Source organism: Diadema antillarum, unplaced genomic scaffold (genome assembly GCF_040938485.1).
Source record: "Diadema antillarum isolate AM-2024a unplaced genomic scaffold, OU_Dant_1.0 seq00001133_RagTag, whole genome shotgun sequence".
NCBI classification, from domain to species: Eukaryota; Metazoa; Echinodermata; class Echinoidea; order Diadematoida; family Diadematidae; genus Diadema; species Diadema antillarum.
The window spans coordinates 293,090-313,736 of NW_027271945.1; the positions used below are offsets into that span (position 1 = coordinate 293,090).

A 20,647-nucleotide genomic window follows, 5' to 3' on the forward strand; every position below is an offset into this window, starting at 1 on the left:
TACACGTATATGTTGCTGACTGAATACGTGCCGAGATCTGGCAGTGATTCGCGGCACCTGTAACATGCGTTTTGATTCTGAAAATAAACTTTAAACGCTAATCTTGTGTGACATTATCCTTGCTTTAGACTGAAGTCTTTCATCCTAATACACTTTGTTTTGTGGACGCGGCATCTCACTAACTTGAATTTCCTCATCAATTGCAGCTGTATATATATATATATATATATATATATATATATATATATATATATTACACCGAGAGACAGAAAGAGGAGAGATAGTGAGAAAGAGGTTCATGGTTTTTTTTTTTCTTTAATTTATTTCATTTCTCAAGATGAAATACATTGTCTCAGCTTTTCAAGAATGATTATACTTTGTCAATTGAAAAACCAAACCAAACAAAACATACCTAAGTTTACCTAGCTTGGTTTTACTGTAAGGACGTGATAAGTACAAAGTTATCCGTAGTTGTGTACACCTATAGAACTATTACTAGTATTAAATTTACAAGACATACACACACACACACACACGTACACACATAATGGAAATGCGGTATGGGCAAGAGATCGCTTCCCGTCGTCGCCCTCTCGGCAGACCAGATAACTTTATAGCTCAAGATTTGTAACAATGAACGCGAACGAGAGCACGAGGGCTAGGTCATGACATCGTTCCCTATAGCATGTCGATAAGTCCGGAAGACCAAGGACAATTTTATATGGTAAAATGACAAATATGTCACATTGCAAACGTATGCAATGTTCAGAAGATATCCAATCAGTATCCACTTTTTAGGCTACGGTCACAACCTCAAAAATCAGCCTGCTGGACGACCGGTCGGCGAGTTTCTGGCCAGTTTCGGTCGGACACCGACAGTTGATCTACCAGGCACCGCTGATTTCCAGGGCATCGGCCAGTCGCCGCTGAAGTTTAAAAGCGGAGTTAAAATTTCAGCGGCGACCGAACAGGCTACAAATCGGTCGGTCACCGCTCTGAGTTGTGACCGTAGCCTCAGGAATGTAAAGATGAAAATGCCACATTGATGCAGCGTCTGCAAGACATGCAATCAGTAATCACTCTTCTAATGTGCGTCTAAAGGAATGTAGAAATAAAATGCCACATTAATATAATAACAGAAATACCACTCATATAATGATCAAGAATAGGTACACATTATACAACAGGCGTTAACGGGTACATAAATTTCATATGTTCTACAAATGTAGCATGTGCATTCGAGGTTTCTTATATTACAACTCTACATCATTGTCTCCGAATGATAGTCAGGATGGAATTTTTCTCGTTATAAATCGAAACTGCTTACAGTACTATCAACTTTTAGTGCTGAGTTACTGTAACATTACTCTAACAGCTGTTTGATGTATAGTAGAACGCGATCAAAAATATCAGAAAATTAAACGATCACATCTTTCGCAACTTTTTGTGCTACAAGGTCCTTAATAACTGGCTGAACATTGAACGCGTCGTCGACCTTGTTCTTCTTCTCTTCATCATCGACCTCGTCCCTGGTCATCGCCCATGACTGCACCTCGCCGGAGCCGAAGATCTGGAAGAAGCACGCCCCCGCGAGGCAGAAACCCGCTGTCGTGTAGAACACTGTCCGCCAGCCGTTTGGGTCCGACTTCAAAAATAATGATAAGCATAGGTCCTATATGAAGACTTTTATACAAACCGAATATACGATTTTTTTTTAATTCATACTTCAGATACACTTTTGATTGTTAACTTGCTGAATGGTAGTGTGCCAATGTCGCAAATCATTGCATACATGTAACAGTCTACGGGAGAAGTAGACCTATCAGGTATGGAAAATTTTAAATGCAATAGGCCTATTATGTTTCATCTGCTACATGGATGTCCTAATCAGATAGTGAGAATCATGATAAAACATCTGTTTTTATGTCTCTCTATAAACATGATAATGCATTGTTTTATTGAACCAGAATAACAGGAAAATGTCTTAAAACGAAATGCCTTATCAAAGTATGAGGTGCTAGAAAGCAAAATACTTTGTTTCATCAACTAATCATCCTTTTTTTTCTCGAGTAATTCAACTATTGTTGTCATAAAATAAGGCCTTATGTTGCGGAGTAATGTAGTTCAAATAAAACTAGCACCTCTCCCAAAAATACCGGAGAAGAATACTTATTATGCAGGCGCATTACGTGTGAACATCAGATAAAGATACGAATCACGCGCATTATACAGTAAATGAAACTCGCATTTCTGATAACTCGCTCAAAAAGTATTTTCTAAAGCTCTATAGACTAGCAGAACAATACTGTCTATGCTTGAAAGACGACAGGTTGGGCTTCGATAAAAGGGGGGGGGGGGGGTTTGAGGTGTCGAGGCTTGAGCTTTAATATGGCTTACCCTTCTCGGATACCAAACGCCACCTCAAGATATAAAGCCTGAATCAAGCGTATAGTCCCCAGTAGGTTAAAAAAAAATGTAGGGTGTTTAACCCAAAACTTCCTTCAAACGGATGTACTCAATTTTTTGCACATATGGGATATTTCATTGGCAAATCTTAAAGATTATCATTATTCTTTTTTTTTTTGCGGTTTCAAAGCTTGGAAAGGGAGCGAAAAAATCAACTTGGCGACTGTGACCCATAGGCTTCACCACCCGAGTTTTTGTGTGTTTGATAATTTCAGCGGATATCTCTATACTCTTTACGAGAGGGTTCTTTCATGTACATATACAGCTGTAGGATATGCTATATACAGCGGACTGACGCCTTGAAATCTCCATTGCACGTCTTGGCAATGAAGATAAAGTGCCCTGCCAAATGCAAGCTACTGCTGGGTTGGGATTCGAACCTCTTACATCCGATGAATGGCATCGCGTCCGTGACTCTTACCTGATCCTCTGTCATGAAACCGACGAAGACTGGACCAGCAAACCCGGAGGCGACAGAGAGCAGGTTGCCGACGGCGCACACCGTGCCGGCGAAGGCGGGAGCCAAGTCAGACGGGTTGGCAAAAATCCCAGAGTAAGCGATACCGACGCCGCCCATGCCGGTCGTCATCAGGGCCACGACGAAACGGTGGTTGCATCCGGCGTGCGAGATGGCGATCAGCGAGCCCGCTGCGATTACGGCGCCTAAAGACAACGAGTAGGATGTTAGATAAGTGCACAAAGTGAACTTTCCCTGGCAACGCAAGTGCTGATGTTATGATGCTGCACTACTGTAACACTGCTGAGCTCATTATTACAACAAAATTTTCTTCTACAAAGCACTACAGAGATTACTTTCACCAATGTGTTTTTGTGCAGTACAGGGTACTGCGCTAAAATGTATAAATGAATGAATAACTTCACAAAATGGCAGATTACTACTTACTTCTCGAGAGTTCCAAAAACCGCATCATATAGGCAATACAGTTACAACACACAAGCACTTCCATGCATCTAAGTACAAAAAAAAGAGGTGAGGCAAACTGAAATATCAACCGCTTAATACTGACGTCATCTTGAAAAATGAAAGAAAGAAAGAAATGAAATTGAGTGTACTGTCTGTACAATATACTGAATTTCAATCTTACCTGTATTTATCATCAATTTTCTTGTCTGAGTTTTGGTGAGGTAGTTCCTATGTATCACGAAATCCGAAAAGCAGGATGCAAGCAGCATGAGCAGCCAAAACAGATAGTAAGGTAGCGCCCCCATCAGGCCGATCTATAGGATTATCAGCCACAATATTTGACAGTATACTATAATGACGATTGTATATAAGGACAGCAATAGTGACAATGACAATGATGATGATGATGATGATGATGATGATGATGATGATGATTACAACAGTAAAAACGGACTTTCTCTCAGAGGAGGTATGCTTGCGATGTTTCTTGAGCGTTGTGCTTGAAAAGACTTATCAGTTTTAAAAGTTCTAAAAACAACAATAGAACATGGTACGGCATGTCTACAAGCCTGCTCACTGTGCCACTTAATCCACTGCCTGGACGGTCTTCGTCCTGCTTTCTTGTAAACACAGTACAGTCAATGACAAAACATGCTAATATTTCATCGTTGATGGCGTTGTAGGTATGCGAGCCTTTACGTGAGGCAGTTTGCATGGACTTCCGCGATCAAAGAAGACCTACAGATGATTTTCAGATTTTTACATTTGAACAACTATAAATTAGTTATACTGAGTACAGAGTTTCAGGATCTATAATGATTAGGATGGAGAATAAGAATGTTTCGCGCTATACCGGCCTTGTGAGGGTGCAAATTGAAAAAGAAAAAGAAACGCGTGCCGAATCGGAACTACGTTCCACTTCGCACATGAGCAAAAAAGGTCATTATTTTTGTACAATCACACATACTGGTTCATAAATTTACTCAGATAAGTATCCGCAATGTAAAGATTATCTAATTAATCCCTGTGAATGGTGTTTTCTAAAGAGGAAATGTTGTTAGTGCAGTCAGTACAAAACAATGAAAAGGATTCTGCCGAAGAGTCAATTCACAGGCAATTCTGGTCTCCGGGTCTACAAACAAGTTCACAAAAAGAAATGAAAAAGGTTCGTAATTTCGAGGGTCTGTCAGTACGCACATTCTTGTTTATTTTCGAGTAAACTAACCTCCGAAATAACGAACCTGATTTCACTTACAGATTAGCAAGCCTGCGGAATAACAAACCTTATCCCATATCACGAACACTGGACAAGTAGTGAAAAAAATGCTTCGAAATACATTCCCAGGCTTGAGATTTGAGACATGAAATATCTTTTTCTTCCCCACGCAAATACTTTCTGTCTTTGGACCACTTTACTGCGGTGAGATTTGTACTAACATTCTGTTTGAATTGCAACAATGAGTTACAAGTGAGTGCAACAAGCAAACATAATTATCAAAGGCCGGGGCAACTTCAACAAGCTTCGAGAAGAAACTGAGTGCTTTATCAAATAGGAAGCAATAATCTATTTCAATCTATTTCTAGGTCGGACTTACGTTGAATATGTCGAGTCTGAGTACGCGCTTCAGAAAGAGAGGAATGTTTGTCATGAGAGTCAACGATACCATTCCCGCCAGGGTCAACATGCAGATGCTATATGCTGCCGCCCTCGGCGAGATGAAAATGGAACACAGAGGTATCGATGACGTCTGGATGGGTCACGGAAGAAAAAAAAACAGAAAAAAAAACGAGACAAAGAAAAAAAAATCAATGAATTTGTGTCATGATATAATTTATAATGTATATATGATATGATATTTAGTAATTCTTTAGATAGCCTCCCAGGCAATATAACATTTGATACTACTCCCTTAGAAGAAGTTTCTTCTTTTAAATTTCTTGGTGTTTGCGTTGATAACAAGCTTTCATGGAGGAATCATATTGATAACATATGTAAAATTATTTCACGTAACATTGGCGTAATGAATAGATTGAAATATTATCTTCCTTCATCTGCATTATTAACTCTTTATTCTAGTTTGATACTCCCTTATTTAAACTACGGGATTCTTGCTTGGGGTAATACATATCAGATGTTACTTGATAAACTTCTTTTATTGCAAAAGAAAGCGCTTAGAATTGTTTTTAATTTACATACCCGAGAACATACAGATGCTTTGTTTTCTGACCATAAAATATTAAAAGTAAATGATTTGTATGTGTTTCAACTTGGTCAGTTTATGTTTAATTACAATAGTACCTTTTTACCTAAAATATTCCACGATTTATTTCATCGAAACAGTCATGTTCATAACTATCCCACGCGACGATCCGACGAATTCCATCTTCCGTTAATGAGAACCGCACATGCCCAAAATACATTTCTTTATACCGGACCCAGACTTTGGAATAATTTAGATAATAGTTTAAAAGATTCCCCCAAATTTGTCACATTTAAATATAAACTCAAAAAACATTTACTTTCTACTTATAATCTTAGATAATTTAAATTGCTATAATTTATGTTTGAGCTTTCACCTGTCCTGATGTCGCAGCACTTGGCGTGTTCTGTGTGCAGACCTCTCTTCTTTCTTCTCTCCTTTTCCTTTCCCGTCTATTGTTCTTCGTAGACTTGTATATTGTTACCGTCTTCTCTCCTCTCGGTACTGTCTCGCGTCCAACAGTGTATATGCGTGTGGGTAATTGAATGTGTGTACGAATGTATTGTCCTTGTCATATTTCCCCGGTACACGTGGTTCAATGAACAGTGTCCGGGCACTATAGCATTGGTATTCTATATTTTTTTCCCGACCTGTGTATCTCAAAATAACTACATGTATATTGTTATAGAATAGTATATCATTCACTCATTATTTATCTAGCGATCCACGTCCGACAAGCTTTGCTTTTTAGTGGATCACTATTTTCCATGATCGAATTTATTTTCCGCTCGCCCACGTAGTATTTGTACAGTGTTCCTCTTTATTATTGTACATATATGTTGTTCTATAATTTGTCTCGTATATTACATGAATCTTTTGCAAGCGTTTGAACAATATCATTTAATGACATGTATACATTGTACTATGTTTTTGATTTTCGTTGATTGGAAATAAACTATGATTGAATTGAATTGAATTGAAATATACATATACATATATATAGACACATACATATATAAGTATATATGTATATAGCATATGATATCACCCTATTGCTTTACAGAGTTTTACAGAGTGAATTGTTGAACCGTTTTTAGCGTGTAAGTGCATGTTTCTGACCGGCAAAATGAAATCACTGTCTAATTCAGTGACAAGTGTTAATTTGGGTGTCGTAAGTTTTCAAGCCACATGAGCGTATAAAGCCATGCCATTGTAGTCGTAGAAATCCCATGATATTATATTGGAATGAATTTCAAATTTCAAAATCCAACTAAAATTCCTAATTGTCCAACGTGAGGGTTATTTAACTAATTCCCACAAGGAAGACGCGCGCGAAAGTTTCAGGAACATCAGACACTGTTGTACAACACAAGTAACTTTATGGATCGACAAACGATATGTCACAGTCATTCTCTGGACTCTATACCAAAAAAGATTATTCAGACTTTATTGCAGCTAACTGAAAAAATGACCATCATCTAAATAAACACCGACTATTCTTGGTTTTTATAGTATAGCTACAGCAAAATCCATGGGCATACATAATAGTCGCGTTGGACTCGAACCAAAGAAGGCCTGATTGCTAGACAGGTGTCATCCACTGTGCTTGACTATTACACAGCTTCCGCTCTATATACTAGTACGCTAGCCGGTAATGGTTCTGATCCCTATAATAATAGCAACGGGTATAGGCCTACTGCGTATTTATTCGAATTGACGATTCTTGCGTAGATTTCTTTAGCTTATTGCAACTGACTGACAAGTTTACGTCGATTAAGGGCAGTTTATCAATAAGTTGCAATGAAGGCAACTCGACGCAAGAATGATTAATTTGAACATTCAGATTCTATTCGCATAATAATTAATAAGTGTTCTCAATAGTGTATGTGTATGTCATATTATGTGTAAGTTACCTCTTCACATACGTATGCAGACTTACGTGTGAAAATGTAAATGTTGAGACAACACTTTTTGCTGGTAAAAATCAAATGAGCAAATATAAACCTTTTTGTCACAGGCACGAATGCGTTGCGTTTCAATGAGCTCCCTCTCTTTCCTCGATATGCATGGATGATCACTCGGTTCCTCATAGACGACAACAGACCAAAGAAGAGCCCAAGCCAAACTCAGGGATCCTATACAGAATCCAAACAAGGGAAAAACATAAATGCAAAGCGTTGCATTGTCATATTGTGTCGGATTTGCTCCTCTGTCGGATTTGCTCCTCATATTGTGTCGAATTTGCTCCTCTGAGTCTGTTTACATCCATACCAAAATCGAACTTGAGAATGATTAACCCTTTGTGTACTTCGAGTGCTGATTGGCACAGAAAACACCATTGCTTTTTGCACACTGTCCAAAGTCCCTGGCATGCATAGAGTTAACCGTTCTACTAACAAAAGATTGCCTGTGAAGAAAACCACTGATGCAAGCAAAAACGAAAACATAGAAGACAACGCAACCCCCGCACAAAAATATAGATATCCACAAAATTTCCGAAGTATACCACGCCGAGAACAAATCAAAGTACATTGCCCCATATGTGAACTCCAACTCATAGCACATCATGATATGTCTGTGTCATTTAAAGAAAGAGAGAGCACCATTCATAAATCTCCTAAGAGAGAGTATTTGAGATCGATGACAGTTTTATCCCGTCGTGTTGTTGTACTTTTTAAAGGCATGTTAAGCCGCGGGAAAAAAAAAAATCAGTTCTCCCTACTGGAAAGAACGCGGTGTCCCAGTGTGTTCACTGTGTGGTCACATAGTCGGCTATGTGAAAAAGCTCGAATTGAACAGTGTGGAAATGATTGCACACTGTGGTTTGGTTTTCACAGTGTTCACATGGCAATGTTCTGTGCCACACTGGGAATTGATGATTCACAATGTACGGGTAGGTCTACACTGTTAAAGCGCTCGAATTTAACAGTGTGAAGACATTTCACACTGTGTTCACACTGAGTTCGCAATGTGTTCACTTTATGTTCACACTGTTTCTCACACTTTGGGACACTGTGTTCTTGCCAGTATGGCTGGTAGAGAGTGTTGAACTTTTTTTGCCTGTGGGTACAATGCACTCCCGTTATAGCTGACACGGTGAATAGGAAATTCCGGTTACAACGAAGTAAAATTCAGGCCTCAATATTATCCGGTCTATGTTTTTTATTGTTCATTTGTTGGGTTAAAACAAAATCTGGATATAGCGAAACTGCTAATGACGAGCCCCGCTTATAGCTACGGGCAGACGTATATTCATATTTATATGATTATATACACAAATATATAAATATATTTATTTGTGAATTTATATATTCATATATTTGTAAATTCATATATTCATACATTCACATTATCCGATATATAAACGACGATTTGAAATCATCTGACGACACCATCACCTTACCGAAAATGTAGAACGACGCCTCCCAGCCGAGCTGCGAGCACACAAGTCCAGAGAGGGTTAGCCCGCATGCACACCCGAGTGCCGACCCTGTTCATGGTGGGTAAAGGGAAAAGAGGAGATGTTCGTTATTCCGAAATGGCCGAAAAGTTCCGAAGGTCATAAAATGATTATACGGTTAGTTATTCCTGATATTTTGCTCTTATTTCTTGGGTTTTGGACTTTTATACTGTTTTATATGAATTGGAAAGGTTTTTGCAATTTTCTTTTTTGGAATTTTCATTGAGCCGCGGAAGAAATAGATGAAAAATGCATCGAATAGATTATCTTGAATGATCTTGGAGACATGGCTATGATAGTTTCACCGCCTGGGGCGCACTTTTACAAATTATTTATTTGTGGTGACGTATAAATGCGGAGACGACTGAATCGATCCATCGCTTTTCCAGTCTCCAGCTGATCTAGTATGCATTTCCAAGACGACTTATTTTGTCCGCGACGTCTCTACAGCCTTGTCGCCTTGGAGTCACCATCTTGGTGAAAGAGTATGAGCCGCGGCAATGTCGCGACGATGTTGCGGCAATTTCTCGTCCAGCGATATATGGCCTATGCCGCTATCGCTGGGCTCGCAATGCTTTTTGATCGTCTACATGACTTATTATTTATACGTGCATGCTCTTACACCACATGTCATGCTCACGCCTCAGCTACTTGCGCTGCATGCAGCTTGTCGAAAGCTAGCAGATGCTGAACCTGATTTCGACTTTCTATTATACGTCATCAGGTATATTCATGAGATTGGTCACGTGACGCCACTTTTTGGTTTTCTTTTTTTAAACTGCTTTTAGTTCCTTATTATGTGATAAGTTAATTGTTTTTTCTAGATGATACACAGTTTCAGAGGACGTTAAAGCGACTACACTGGATACATAAGACCATGCGATATTATGATTTATTATCAGACTAAGTAATCTGACTTCAAAAGACGAAATTAGGGGGGGAGGGTGGTGATAGAGCGTAAGGGAGAGCGGAAATGTAAAAGATGCAGTAAGTGTAGAAACTGATCATTTGATTTAGAAACAATGCTGTGATACCTGACGTGATGAAGAGCATGATCTTGGTTCTTTCGTTTTCAGGTGCCCACTTGGTGACCAGCGTGTTAGCTGCCGGAAAAGACGTCGTCTGTATATTCAAAAGAAAAAATATATATGTATGTATCTATATATATATATCCATATTACGAGGTTTATGGAAGTTACGAGTTACGAGATATATGGAAGTTACGTGTTACGAGTGAGTGATCTTCTTCAACTGGGTGCATGCCAATAGCCCTTATTATCAATATCTCGAATTCGCAAGTCATATCACTGTTAGATAAATGTAAAAATGCAGGGTTCGACATAGTACGTTTTTACCTGGTATCCCGTTCAGGCCATTAAAATCTTTTATTTTGAAATTATGGAACGAAGTGGCCCGAAATAAAAGCAAACGTGAAACTCCATTTTAAATCTTCCTTGTCCGATCGGGCCACCAAAAGATAGATGTAAAGTTCCACCGATGTGTTCCACTATAATGACTGCTGCTTTAACTCAATCCATATTTATGTTTGGGCTATGGTTTCGTTTAAGTTTGTTTATCAATGAGGAAGGGAACTTTGGTTGCTGTCACGCTTGCTTAGATTTAAATTTTAGCGTATTGTCACACATAATTACTATAGATTTTATCTTAAATGAAATGAAAAACAAACAAACTAACTAACTAACTATCTAACTAACTAACTAACTAACACCGCCGGTGCCAGGTTTTCCAAAGTGTGTGTGTGTGTTGGGGGGGGGGGAGGAATTCCGGGTTTCGTGAGCTAACAAGCAAAAAAAAAACAAAAACAAACAAACAAAAACACACACAGGTCTTCAGCGCAAAACGAGGCTCAAAGGAATGATATTTTTTCTACTGCACTTCCGGGGTAAAAAAGTAGGGGGCCCAAAGTGGTGACACCCTATGTATTCCTATGTACGGGTGCAAAAGAGTGGGGGCCGAGCCCCAGGCCTCCTCCCCCACCCCCCTCGTCCCCAACCCCCTGTGGTTGTGGAAGAAGTTCTCCTTACCTCAGCTATTCCGGAGATGAACCTCGTGAGGAAGAATAAGGGCACGCTGACTTCCACTGCCAGCGGAGCGGCGAGGTTCATGAGAGCTGACACACCCGCACCGACTCCCATCAACCACTTTCCCCCGAAGCGATCGGAGAGCCAGCCGGAAGGTATCGTGCCGATGGTCTGGCCGATGAAGTAGGCACCGAGGAGGAGTTCTTGTAGGTGGCTACTCCATTGAAACTTGGCTTGCTGGGTTGGGTGCACGATGTTTGAAAGATTTATCATTTCATACAGGCTTGCCCTGTTTAATCTTTGGGATCTTTGGTTTTATTTCATCAATATTAAAATTGTATTCCAAAACGAGCTAACAATAATCACTCCCTTCGATAGTAATGATAATCAATATTATAAATTCATAAAGCGCAAACTCTCTAGACGTATATTCTTGTATATATTCTTCATGTTTTAAAGTGATAATAGACATTGAAATGAAAAAAAAAATCTGTTTTGAGTCGTAATTTGAAGACTGTTACAATTGGAGATTTCCTGATTTCCTGATTTTCTTCGATAGTGAAGTTTTGATTTTTAAATAAATAACGAATGTGGAGGGACTGAAGTTATGATCAAAACATCGGTTACGTATATGATTTGACACAATAATCTATATCTTTTGTTTTTACAGATTACAGAAATTAAAAAAAGATTACAGCAAATACAAGTACATACAAGTATTAGTACACGTGTTTTGCATGTGCACCTTTGAATGTCGTGCAAGTGTGCGTATCTGTATTAAAAGAAAAAGTATGTCCTGAGCATCCGACCTGCCCATCAGTTAAGACGGTAACATTATTCATGTTTCTTGGAGCTTTTCTTTTGAAATTTTGCTGTTCGTAAATTTCATTCCATGGTTTATTTATGATTTGTCCATCTGGACTAGAACGAAAGAAGAAAGAGAATGTTGCAGAATTTCATTTACCTGGGAATGTGACATTTCAGTTTTATTAAAACCCTCCTGTGACGAAGGGTCAGGACACACCCCATGGGAGGAGTTTATGACGTCATTCCCTGAAAGCTCGCTGTGATTGGTCCGTGCTATGATCGTCATGACAACGCTCATATTGATGCGCATAATGTACAGACACGAGATTCCAATGAAAGACATGACGGCAAAGAGCATTCGCGTAGAGATGAGACCTGCGAAAAGGAGTAGGGAAAATCCAGTCCAAAAGTAAGTTGGTCTGATAAAAAAAAGTAAAATCTTACGAGTTCAACAGTAACAATTTGACTGAAATCGAATTAAAAACAAGGAAATCATGAAATTTTGAAGTTTTGATCATTTCTGCAAAACAGTTTTACTACCTGTGTGCCTTTTCGTCATTAATGATTCCATGCAATAAATCTCACATTCTCACAATCTCTCATCATTAGACCTTCACTTGAAAAATATTCAATCTATATCTAAATGTATAGCGCATATATATATATATATATATATATGTTTATATATATATATATACATATATATTATATATATATGTATTTATATAATCAAATTTATATATAGGCCTATATATACATATATATATGTATAAATATATACATATATATATACATACATACATATATATACATATATATATATATATATATATATATATATACATATATACATAAAACGAAGAATCAAGAAATAAACTAGTAATGCATTTTTTTGCCTATAAAGAAAAAGTTAAACTTATTCTTTATTGGCAAAAAAAAATGCGTTACTAGTTTATTTCTTGATTCCTCGTTATATTGGAGCCAACACGTGAATTCTCAACATGTTAGTATATATTTATATAATTATATATGTTTATATTATATATGTATATGTATCTATATAAATAATATATCATACATGCGTAATGATATGTATACATATAATATAACGTAAACATTAATAATGTTAATGTTACATTATATACATGTTTGTATGTGGGTGTGGGTGTGCTGGGATTCTGCACGGGTTCATATTTAATGGGTTAGACATTGTGTTCCATAACGATAACGCCATGCGTCATTACAATGCTCTTGCATATATGACTTTTTTTTTTGGAGATATTGCTGTACAGGCCTAATGATCATCCTGTATGTAGGCCTCGGCTCTGATCTCCAAATTCGATAAGAGCGTGTGTATCCTCCTGGAACAAACGAGTCAAGCACAATTGTCATGGCCAGATGACTGTAAAAGGCATCTTTGCCACTTCCATCTTCCTGTAGAGCCTGCGTGGGTGCCTGAAAAGTCGACCTATTTCATGTTAATGCTAGAAAAAAAAAATAAAGGGTGAATGATCGCGTTTTTTAGAGCCAAACAATAAGCCTACTCTATCGTAACACTTTTTTTTTTGGGGGGGGGGGGACATTTACGTCACAAATGCTATCATACTCGTTTTATATATGTATGCGGCTGATGGATTCAAGAGTACGTATGACCGAGATACATGCACTCTGACAGTATTCATCCGTGTCGACGACATCATAACTGCGAACCCAACCTATAGATACGTAAAAGTACGTTTGAGTTGGCTCTAATGGATAAAAGACGGCATAGGGACACTAGAGTCAAGGTTTCATCAAAATTGAACCTGAAATGATAAAGCAAAGTTAGAGAATGTCGAAGTTTCCTACGCTAATCCCTTTAGATCTGGGGCCACCATTAGCTTTGAAAATCATATAATTTGGAGGTTAGGCCACAAAATGTTATGTGTACAGTGTTTATATTGTTTTTTATGTGCTTTCTCGCCCTTGAAAGTGAAGAATGCACTGCAAAATATCGGTGGTAGATTAAACACCATGGATGTTAAATCAAGGGTCGACAGAGGACCACACCCACAGGTGTGAAAAGTATGTTGTGATAGTATTGAAAGGTGTTCACCTGGCACTTCGTGGTGTTAATATACACTGCAGCTGGTGCTCTACAAAAGTCCCGGTGTTAAATATGAAACCCCGAGCTGGTGTTAAATTTTCGGTGCTCATTTATGGTGTTAGATTAACACCTCCGGGTGTCATTTCAAAATACAAAATTGTTTTTTGAAGAGCTTCTTCGTAACTGCACTCCATGTTGATTTTGAACTTCAACAAGACGACCAAGAATTTTCCGATAAAGTACTTGATTTTAAAAAAAAAAAAAATGTGTAAACACATTTACACCACAGTAACACCAGTTGGTGTGGTCTCCTATTGAAGCTGGACGGGTGTTATACCATTGACATTAGCACCAGCAATATCAAATCAACACGTCCATACGGTGTCATCATTGAATTAACACCAGCACAGCGTCAAAAATATCACCAGATACAGTGTCAAAATTAACACCACGAAGTGCCAGGTGAACACTTTTCAACACCATCACAATACATTTTCTACACCTGTGGGTGTGGTCCTCTATTAACACTTGATCAGTGTTAGATTTAACACCCATGGTGTTAAAGCTAACACCGATGTTTTTACAGTGTGATGTTTTTTTAACCTGTGCTCGTGTTGATTCAACAATGACACCGTATGATGTTGATTTGAATATTGCTGGCGTTAATGTCAAGGGTATGACACCCGTTCAGCTACAGCAGAAACAACATCAACTGGTGTTACTGTGGTGTAAATGTGTTGACACTTTTTTTTAAATCAAGTGCTTTATTGGAAAATTTTTGATCGTCTTGTTAAAGTTCAAAATCAACAAGAACCGTAACTAAGAAACCATTTTAAATATATTGAACCGGCACCCGGAGGTGTTAATTTAACACCATGAATGAGCACCGGAAATTTAACACCAGCTCGTTGGTTCATATTTAACACCGGAATTTTTGTAATGTGATTTGCCGCTCAGTGCTTGATAATTGCATGAATTTCAGCTATACTATGCTGCGACCAGGGTTGCAAGCTCGTCGCTAGTTCATTCGGTCGTGACCGAGTTCACGGCCGAACTCAGTCTATTTTCCAGCCAAATTTTAGCCAGATCATTTTCTCACGACCAAATTCTATCTATCTAAAAATAGGAGTAGTTGTACCACTACTTTGAATATAATAATTTCACAAATATGTGGTTTGGAAACAATCATAGTTAAGCCTCACTTCAGTATTGCATGTTACACTAAGTTAACTTAGTCGAAGGTATTTGAAGCCCTTTGACATAATTATCTACCTATTTTCACACAGTTATCATGGTTTATACTTATTGTAATATTTCAATTAATCATAAATTCCAGCGTTTATGCTTTCTTACTTCTCACTCAGAATATGCCTACCTGGTAGATTTTTCTTACACTTCCTCATTCCTGCCAGTTTTCACATGATTTTCATGTTCTGTTGCGTTAATTTGATGCTCTATAATGTTATTTATTTTCAATATTGTTATTTATGGGAGGGGGCTTAAAAAATTGATAGTTTGGTGTCCGGATTTGCCCGGGGCCCCAAAATCATAGATAAGGGCCACCTTTTGAGAATCGTTTAGAAATGATATGTCTTGGTGGCCCGATCGGGTCACCACAAGGACCTATACACACCATTTCTTTTTTTAAGTATGTATCCAATAAGATTCAATTCAATTCAATTCAATTCAAACTTTATTTCATTTTTCAAAAAGAACATAAACATTTCACTTTCATTGGTAACAGAGGATAAGGTTACATATAATCAAAACAAAGTAAAATTGAAAAGAGAACATAATTGTGGAACCTTGGGGTAACAAATAATGTTGTAATGAACATTGACTGAAGTGATATAGACGATATAACATTACACAAAATATCGAAAAATGGAAAAAAAAGATAAGTAATGAACCCTAATGTTAAGTATACACAATCATTTCATGAATGTATAGTGACGTGGAGAATCACGCTTTTATGTCTCCATTCAGAGGTGAATATGCTAAAGTTATTATGACGTGGAATTTGAAGCCCTTTATCATGCCTGCCAGTGTTTTCCTTTCTTACATTTAGCCATGATATTTGGTATTTGAAGCACATTTTGCCCAGTTTTACATGATTATCATAGTTATATTATCGCAATGTTTGATAAAATTATTATCCATATTTTTTTCTTCTTTTGTTTCTCTTGTATTTTTCCTTTTACTTTGTCGGGGCACCAAAAAAGGAAAAAAAAGAAGGAAATTTGATGATACTAGTAAGACGAACGATCCACCAAAGATAAACTTTTCATGATCTTATCGACTTTGTCACGCCGATTTAACCAAGCTGTTAACGTATTTGTAATAGGCCTACCTATCAATTAGTGTTCAGGCTATAGGTTATGCTGATGCTAACTTTACTTTAATTCTAATGCTTACCATTATTTTGTGGAGGAGTTTTGTCGATTTACGACTCACGCTGAGTGTACAGTACTTCATTTTTTTAGAAAGACCTAAAAATGAATAGCACATGTAGTGTTTAAAGTGTAGTCAAGTGTAGAGTTCGTCACGTTTTGCAACATGTGTGACTGTATATAAAACATCACTGAACCGTGGTAGTGTGTCAAGAAAATTTGATTGATTGGAATCGTCATTCATGTTTGCTCTCCGGTGAACGACTATCATGGTGGCTGAGCTCTACAGCACGTAATGCACAATCACGTTCCCAGCCACGCTTAAAATTTCTCCAAAAGAAGCACATGTAGCACCATGAAACTTTGAACTGAAGTTCATGACTTTCTGAGGTCCAAACATCCCAGATAATGCAGGCAGATACGGCATGTTTATCAGCTTAAAGGCCCTGTCACACCTATCCGGGCTTGTTGCGAATTTTCTAGACGTAGTATATCAGAATTTTCTGTTTGAGGACAAGCATGTTGGCGATTTTCGCAATTGCGTCTTATCTGGTATGACGCGTGCTATACCTGCGTGTTTCCGTGTTACCTGCGTGAGAGCTTCGAAACCAATCCGTTTTCAGTTACGAGCGACATACGGGGACTGCGAAGTACCTGCGTGGGAGTTGCCTGCTAGGTACTTCCGCTAAAGGTGCAATCACACATCGCCGGTTTAGATGGCGGTTCATGGCGGTTCAGCAAATCGCCGTGCTCCGCCAAAGACCGTGTTTACACCGTATACAAACCCTGGTCATCCGTCACTCATCCGCAATGAACCCCGAGAACCGCGGGAAACCGCGGGGAACCGCCAGAAAAATTAAACATGCTTAATTTTTCGTGGCGGTCTTGGCGGTTTAAAATGGACCGTGTTCACATCGCCGTTCATCGTGTACAGAACGGTATCCTCCGTGTTTGCACCGCAAGGTCCGTGATAATACCGTGTTAACACCGCCATAATTTTTAAGCGAAAAGAAACAATGAACTTAAAAGAGAATGATGGCTCCGGCGACACTTCGTGGCGGAGCAATAAAAAATTGAGAAAAAAAAAGCAAAGATGAACTCATAATGCAAGATCGGGTAAATATATTGAATGCTATAGTTTCCTTATTTCTTTAACACATAAACAGTAACAAATAAAGTGTAATGTTAAAAAAGTTGTTAGGTATGTTGAATACTATCATTTACATTGAAAGGTAAGTTCATAATTTTATTAAAGCTTAACAGCTTTTAAGATGGCCAGCAACGTGAACCTGATAGGCCTAAGTTATACACAGAAAACTTATGTAAATATGTTGGGTTCTGCTTTCGTGATTATGTATGCCTTTTTGCAAGACTTGTTGATACAGATATGTCGAAACTTAAGAGAGTAGAGGGAAAAGCAATGTTGAAACTTGAAAAAAAAAAACACCATTATTATGTTACGTGAACCTGTAAGTAAAGAGGAAACTATGCACACATACTGTATAAAATTATGCTTCTTTGATAATGTATAATGTACACATTTATGTCTTTTTATTGACTGTTGTTTAAGATGTTATCATTATATTATCATCATTGCCGTTCTTATATAGCGCATAATACCTTTGGCAAGGTCTCTATGCGCTTTAAAGGGGGAACAAAAAGATAAACAGGAAAAGGTAATTTCAGAAACATCAACATGCTGCATAAATCATCATCTACAATCACTATGTAACTATTTTAACAGATAAGTTTTTAAAAGCATTTTGGACTTATTGATGGAACTTGCATGTTTTATCACTTGGGGTGCTGTTCTACAGTTCTGGGGCGGCATAAACCACGTTTGCCATAGTAGTTTGTTGTAATGGATCGAGGGTATCACATACAGATTCCCCTTACGATTTAGGAACTCTCAGAGGCTCATATTTCACAAGGAGCTCTGAAAGGTAAGAAGGAGCAATTTTGTGAAAACATGGATAAACAAGCAACAAGATCTTAAATTCAATACGCGAAATAATTATGTGAAAATTTAATTAAAAAAGAGAGATGTTGAAACAAGCAAGTACTTGTACATCACTTGATAAATAAACCTGCAAATGAACAGGAAACTTTGGAAACTATGTTGGATTCTGCTTTGATATGTATGTCTTTTTAATGACAGTTAATACAAATATTTTGAAAATTAAAAGAGAAAGAGAAAAAGCACGTTGAAACTTGAAGATAATTACTTGTTGCATCACTTATATCAATCTGTAAAACACAGGGGGCTACAACATTTCATAATTTCTTTAAAATTGTGTTTACCTAACAAAGTAAAACGCTCCTTGTTGAAACCCATTGAGGACAAGTGAAAGGGCTCTGATTGCATCCAACTACATGGGCTTGGTATGGACTCCTCCACCTTCCGGGGAGATCCGTGTTACTACCGCGTCAATCCGCGTTTGCGCCGTGTTCTAAACGTGTTGAGAACGTAGTCAAAGTGCTTTCCGCCATCATTGGGACACGGTTCACGGCGGTTTGAGAACCGCCATGAACCGCCATCTAAACCGGCGATGTGTGATCGCACCTTAAGGGCCCCCTACTGCTGTTTTGCGTGTACTTCTAAACCCCGGCGACTCTTCCGGAGCAAGTTTTGAGCATGCTCAAGGCCTTGTCGCACCATGTCTTGCGGGTTGACTTGCGGGGGAAAAAAAAAGAGATTTGCTATCGGGAGCTCCCCGCAGCTGGCCCGCACCTGACTGTACCTAGCACGTATCTCGCCCGTAGTTGCCCAGAGATGCGCACGCAAGTCCGATTTACCCGAAAAAAAGTAACGCTTGTCCGGAAAGATGTGACAGGGCCTAAACTTGACAGCTTGTCGAATCGTATATGTGTACATGTATTATAATGTATCATGCATTTCTTTTGAAGATGATTGTTTGCAACAAAACGCCAACAACAGTGATAATGATGATGATGATGATGATTCAATTCAATTCAACTTTAATTTCTTTTTTTTAATGATTATAATTATATACAATGCATTAACAGAACATATTTGTAATAATTTCAAAACGTACATTAACAAAATATCTTTGATTTCCTGAGTAACAACGTAATTGCATTTATAAGGTATATGCATATGCACAGTACAAGGATGGGAATGGAAATGGAGGGTCCCACTAAAAAGCCAAGCTTGTACGATATGGGACCCTCGGAAATACATAAGAAAACGAATAATGACTTCATGAAACTACAAACAAATATATGAAACAAAATCAAAGAAACCAATGTCAACTGACATAAAATGAAATAAGAGGAAGGAACAAAAAAAAAGAAAAAATGATGATGATGAAGATTATGATGATAATAATAATAATAATAATAAAAGTAATGATAACACGTGGGTTTTTATAGCGCATAAACTACCGTATTGTCTCTATGCGCTTTAAGGGAAAGCGCTGAAAATGGAAAAAGACAATGTACTGTATTCACCATAGATGTTGCAGTTTGCAAGACTAAAACTTATTCAAAATACTTTTAAATTAGAAATGTCTGAAGAATTGTTTTCACCGTTAACACTGTGGAAGCTTCCTTTATATAAAGCGGAATATTGTTCCACAGTGAAGGAACAGCATAAGCAAAAAAAAAAAAAAAAAAAAATTGTTCAACATAAAACTTAGTTGCAATGACAAGACATTGGAGGAGATTTTTTGTGAGCAGATCTGAGAGTCAGAGTGGGAGTATACCAGACCAAGGACTCACTGATATCATTCTGGTGCCATTGAATGCACTAACAATATCTTTACAACTATACGTCTTTGGATGGGGAACCAATGTATAGCTGCTTCAAAATGGGGGTTATGTGAGAATTCTTCTTCGTGCGGGTAATCAATCTTGCAGCTGCGTTATGGATTGTTTGGAGTTTATGTAGTTGTGAGGCCGAGGTACTGAACAATAAACTATTACAGTAATCTGACATATAACACGAGGCTGAACAAGTTCCTTCGTGGTTGTAGAATCAAAACAAAATATATATATATATATATATATATATATATATATATATATATATATATCATTTACATGTATTTTCTATTTTCATTGTGTTACATCTCCATTGGTTGGCCAATAAGGAGGTGATGCTAATAAATTGGCAACATCAACCCCTTTGATGTCATTAGTAAAAACCTGATGCAAATGGCCAAATTTTCTACTCTCACATTGTGACATGAGTACATAATATTTCAAGGAACTTTGAATCACATTAAGTTTCAACAAAACATGGATACGA

At 37.9% G+C, this 20,647-nt stretch overlaps 1 protein-coding gene across 1 annotated transcript; it reads right to left on the reverse strand.

Moving 5' to 3' along the window:
• Positions 1 to 1,417: 1,417 nt before the first annotated feature.
• On the reverse strand, positions 1,418 to 12,244 carry LOC139744062 (sialin-like). The gene is made up of 9 exons (XM_071654517.1): positions 12,059 to 12,244; positions 11,098 to 11,331; positions 10,087 to 10,174; positions 8,996 to 9,082; positions 7,597 to 7,727; positions 4,987 to 5,139; positions 3,573 to 3,705; positions 2,888 to 3,129; positions 1,418 to 1,645 (listed from the first exon to the last, which is right to left on the reverse strand). Exons 1-9 carry the CDS (start codon positions 12,242 to 12,244, stop codon positions 1,418 to 1,420), a joined length of 1,482 nt encoding a protein of 493 aa, XP_071510618.1.
• Between the last annotated feature and the right edge of the window lie 8,403 nt (positions 12,245 to 20,647).